Source organism: Silene latifolia, chromosome 10, assembly GCF_048544455.1.
Source record: "Silene latifolia isolate original U9 population chromosome 10, ASM4854445v1, whole genome shotgun sequence".
In the NCBI taxonomy this organism is placed as follows: domain Eukaryota; kingdom Viridiplantae; phylum Streptophyta; class Magnoliopsida; order Caryophyllales; family Caryophyllaceae; genus Silene; species Silene latifolia.
The window spans coordinates 116,971,946-116,975,846 of record NC_133535.1 but is presented as its reverse complement, the minus strand read 5'-3'; the positions used below and the strand labels follow the sequence as shown (position 1 = coordinate 116,975,846).

Genomic DNA, 3,901 nt, shown 5'->3' with positions numbered 1-3,901 from the left:
ATTAAGACTAACCTAGGCTAGTGGTAACAGGGTCGAACCACAAGGAGGCAGTTGTAAACTTTAGTTGATCTATATTCAGTCTGAGGTAACTATTATGGGGGTTGATTTGAATTGGTCTAAGACTAAGAGCAAACAAAGGTAATAAACTAAAAATACGAATTTAACAAATAAAAGAAAGGGTACTAGGATGGTCGGGTTATTATAGCTTTGGCGGCAGCAAACTAAGTTGGTCTGAATCAAACACAGGTAAGGCGGGAAATAAGAGGTCCTCTCGGTCCACTCCTAACATATAGCATCTCTCGATCTCGCTATAGGTCCCTAATGCCACTAATACTAACTTTCGTCCTGAAAAGTGACTAACGGTCTAAACTATACCTATCTTTCGATCTTAGCACAATTTAGTCGATTTAATTGACGGTCAAATAACCTTCCCTATCTTTCGATCTAATGGGTCGGTCACAAAATAGGTATTTAACTGGTCGCATGCATTCGATTTGCTAAATACAAGATTAAGAACAATTAAAACGAAGGATAACCTTACAAGGTCAGTCGATCGACCACCAAGGTCAGTCGATCGACTGACACGCGGGTTCAGTCCGTGTTCAATCTAATGCCGCCTATGCTACAATTCCCCTACATCCTAGCACTATAGATTTAGCTACTCATGATGAAGGTAAAAACAATAATACAACTAAGACAATAGGGTACTGAATTCATGATTTGAAATAGATAGCAAATAACAATAACAATAATTGGCTTTGGGCACTAATCTAGCAATTCTAATACTAATGACGAAAAGCGAAACAATAAATGGAATTAGGGCAGAATGAATACCGAGAATTTCAGAGGAAGGATTAAAAACAAAGGCAGAATTCCAATGCTAAAATCGATATCCCAAACCCTAAATACTCGAAATAAAACTGAAACTCAAAGCACTGTATTGTGATGTAAAACTTAGATAAAAACTTGATGTTCTCTGTTACGTTATATAGCAATCAACGCAACAACCTATTTCCTAAACCTAGACTTCACGGGCTTCAAGATTCACGGTCATCTAATTCTCGTCTGAAATAGAAATCCGGTCGATCGACTTAAAAGGCTGGTCGATCGACTGCTCCTAAGCAATCAGTAGCTTCTGGAACCCGAGCATTGGTCGATCGACTGACAAGGCTGGTCGATCGACTGGCTGAGCTGCTACTTGACTTCTTTTAACTCGTGGACTTGTCTTTTGGACCTTGGATTGCGCACCAAGCTCGTTCCTTAAGCAATTCCTTTACGTCATTTGCAATGCAGGTCACTCGGGGACAGATTTGGCTTGATTTCCCGTTGAATTCTTCACATTTCTGCAATAAAGTACAAAAATACGAAAGTAGAGGAAAATAGTGAAATATAGGCATATATTGCACATTTGAGCTCTGAAATGCGTGTAGAATAGAGTGCGAAACGTCATATTTTAGACACGCATCAATACACACCAACCAACACTCGGTCGAGTGCTAGCTTACTCGGCCGAGTATCCCCTACTCGGTCGAGTACCCGCCCTTCTCGGCCGAGTGATGCGAAAAACGAGCTATTAGCTTACGATAACATACTATTACATGCAATTCTATATATACGATACTTCACTACCATTTCGAAAGCCAAGTAGTAAACACATATCATGCTCAAAGTCTATCATATTCGACTACGCAATTCACTTTTCATTTCATCCAACAACATCACAAGATTCACAGCTTTAATACCCCGTATTTTGATAATAATTTATGAGAATAACTTATGTAATTTAGTTCAGGCTGTTGCTAACGCACTTCAGTTTTTTGGTTCCATTTCTGGATTAGAACCAAATAATGAGAAAACTGATATTTACTTTGGGGGTGTGTCTGATAACATTAAATTGAGGATTAAGAATCTCACTGGGTATTCTGAGGGGACTTTTCCTTTTAAGTACCTTGGCTTACCTTTACATGACAGTCACCTTCATGGTCATATGTACGATGCTCTGTTAAGTAAAATCCATCAGTGCATTACCCATTGGACCACAAAACTCCTCTCTTATGCTGGCAGACTTCAACTTTTAAATTCTATTCTTTTTGGGCTTGAGGGCTACTGGTGTAATACTCTTTTGTTGCCTGCTGGTTTACTAAAAACCCTGAATAACCTATGCAGGAACTATCTCTGGAATTCGCAGGAAGGTCAACATCGTCTGTATATGAAAAGTTGGCTAGCCTGCTGCTGCCCTAGGGATGAAGGAGGTTTTAACATAAAGGAAGTCCTCTCTTTGAATAGAGTAAACCTTTGCAAATGGCTCTGGCATATATTATCTAACAATGCTTCTGTCTGGGCTACTTGGCATACTGTTTATAATCTCAAAATGCACACCATTTGGACCGCTGAGAAAAGTGCTCATCACTCTGAGAGCTGGAGAGCCTTATTGCACACCAGAGATCACCTCCTACATTTCTTTGGTACTGCTGCACATGCTACTTCTAGACTTCTCAGTTGTGTGGATTCTCAGGGCCATTTCAGGGTTGCCAAAATGTATGAGCTGCTGCGGACTAAATTCCCCAAGGTGCACTGGACTAATGTTGTTTGGGATAGTGCTGTTATTCCCAAACATAGCTTTATTACTGCTCTTGCTGCCCAAGCAAAGCTTCCTACTGTGGATTGCATCATTAAAAGGGGATTGTGTTGGGTAAATTGGTGCATTCTCTGCCGTGCAGCCAGTGAGACTCACACCCATCTATTTTTCAACTGTGTTTTCTCTAGGGACTTATGGTGCAGCATGCTCACTTGGATGAGACTTCCTGGTCGAAGCATGAACCTAAGACAGGAGCTTAGCTGGTCCAATGCGAGGTATGCTAGGAAACATTGGAAAATGCGGTGGTTTCGTTGTTGCCTTAATGCTACTACGTATGCTATTTGGCATGAACGGAATACTCGTTTGTTTACTGGCAAGGAGTCTTCCCCACATGCTTTAGTTAGAAATCTTCAACTTAGCATAGTGGTTAAAGTGCTTGATACGAATAGATCTGTTACTGATGAGATGCTTGATCATCTCAATGCTATTTATGTTTAACTTGGCTACTCTTTGTAAGAAACTCTTCCTACTTTTTTCCCCACTGTGGATGAATAAAGATAGGATGTACCTTTCTTGCAAAAACTTATGTAATTGAAATAGTTAATTAATGGCATTTATAATAATAATTACAAATAAGACATTAATTAAATATTAAAGTAAGTAAGAAAGTCGGAAATTGGTTTTAAAGTCAATTAAGCCTTGGGCTGTGTGATACGGATTAATTAGGCAGATTATATTAGGCCTAGTATGTGTATTGGCCGGCATTTGAAGCGGGATTTAATAATAAAATAATAAGTATAATAATAATATGGTAGTTCCTGATAATAATAGGAATAAGGCAATAGTTTCCTAATTAGCCTCATATACTCTCCAAACATAGACTATAAATACCATGATATCTGAAAAATAATTCACAAAGAAAGGGGAAGGAGATTTAAGAGACGGAAGAAGCAATTAACGATAAAAGGTAGGACTGTCTTATAATTTAATGTATCAATTTTATAACTTATATAACTCGTAATTTAGACCGCCTCTAGACTAGCTAGGACCTTGACCTTGACCGTGGGACACCAGGGTGTGATTGGACCCACGTTGACCGGCGGGAAAAGGGTTGTTTTGCTTGGTCTTCGTGGTGGTTTGAGAGGGGTGGTACTATGTTTTACACGGATTTAACATCTGGCTGTGGCTTGTTCTAACTTGGACCGGGGTTGGGTTGTTGCTAGGGGGTGATTCGACCACTTTGTGGTGGTCTTGGGTGATTGTTGCTGGCGTTTGGTACGGTGGGTGGCCGAAAACACGAGCTAGGGCAGAATTATGGTTTAA

The 3,901-nt window shown here is 39.8% G+C and overlaps 1 protein-coding gene across 1 annotated transcript; it reads left to right on the top strand.

Annotated features, from left to right (window-relative positions):
• Positions 1-1,660: 1,660 nt before the first annotated feature.
• LOC141608099 (uncharacterized) lies at positions 1,661-3,076 on the top strand. The gene has a single exon (XM_074427451.1). The coding sequence runs from the start codon at positions 1,661-1,663 to the stop codon at positions 3,074-3,076; it is 1,416 nt and encodes a 471-aa protein (XP_074283552.1).
• Positions 3,077-3,901: the final 825 nt, after the last annotated feature.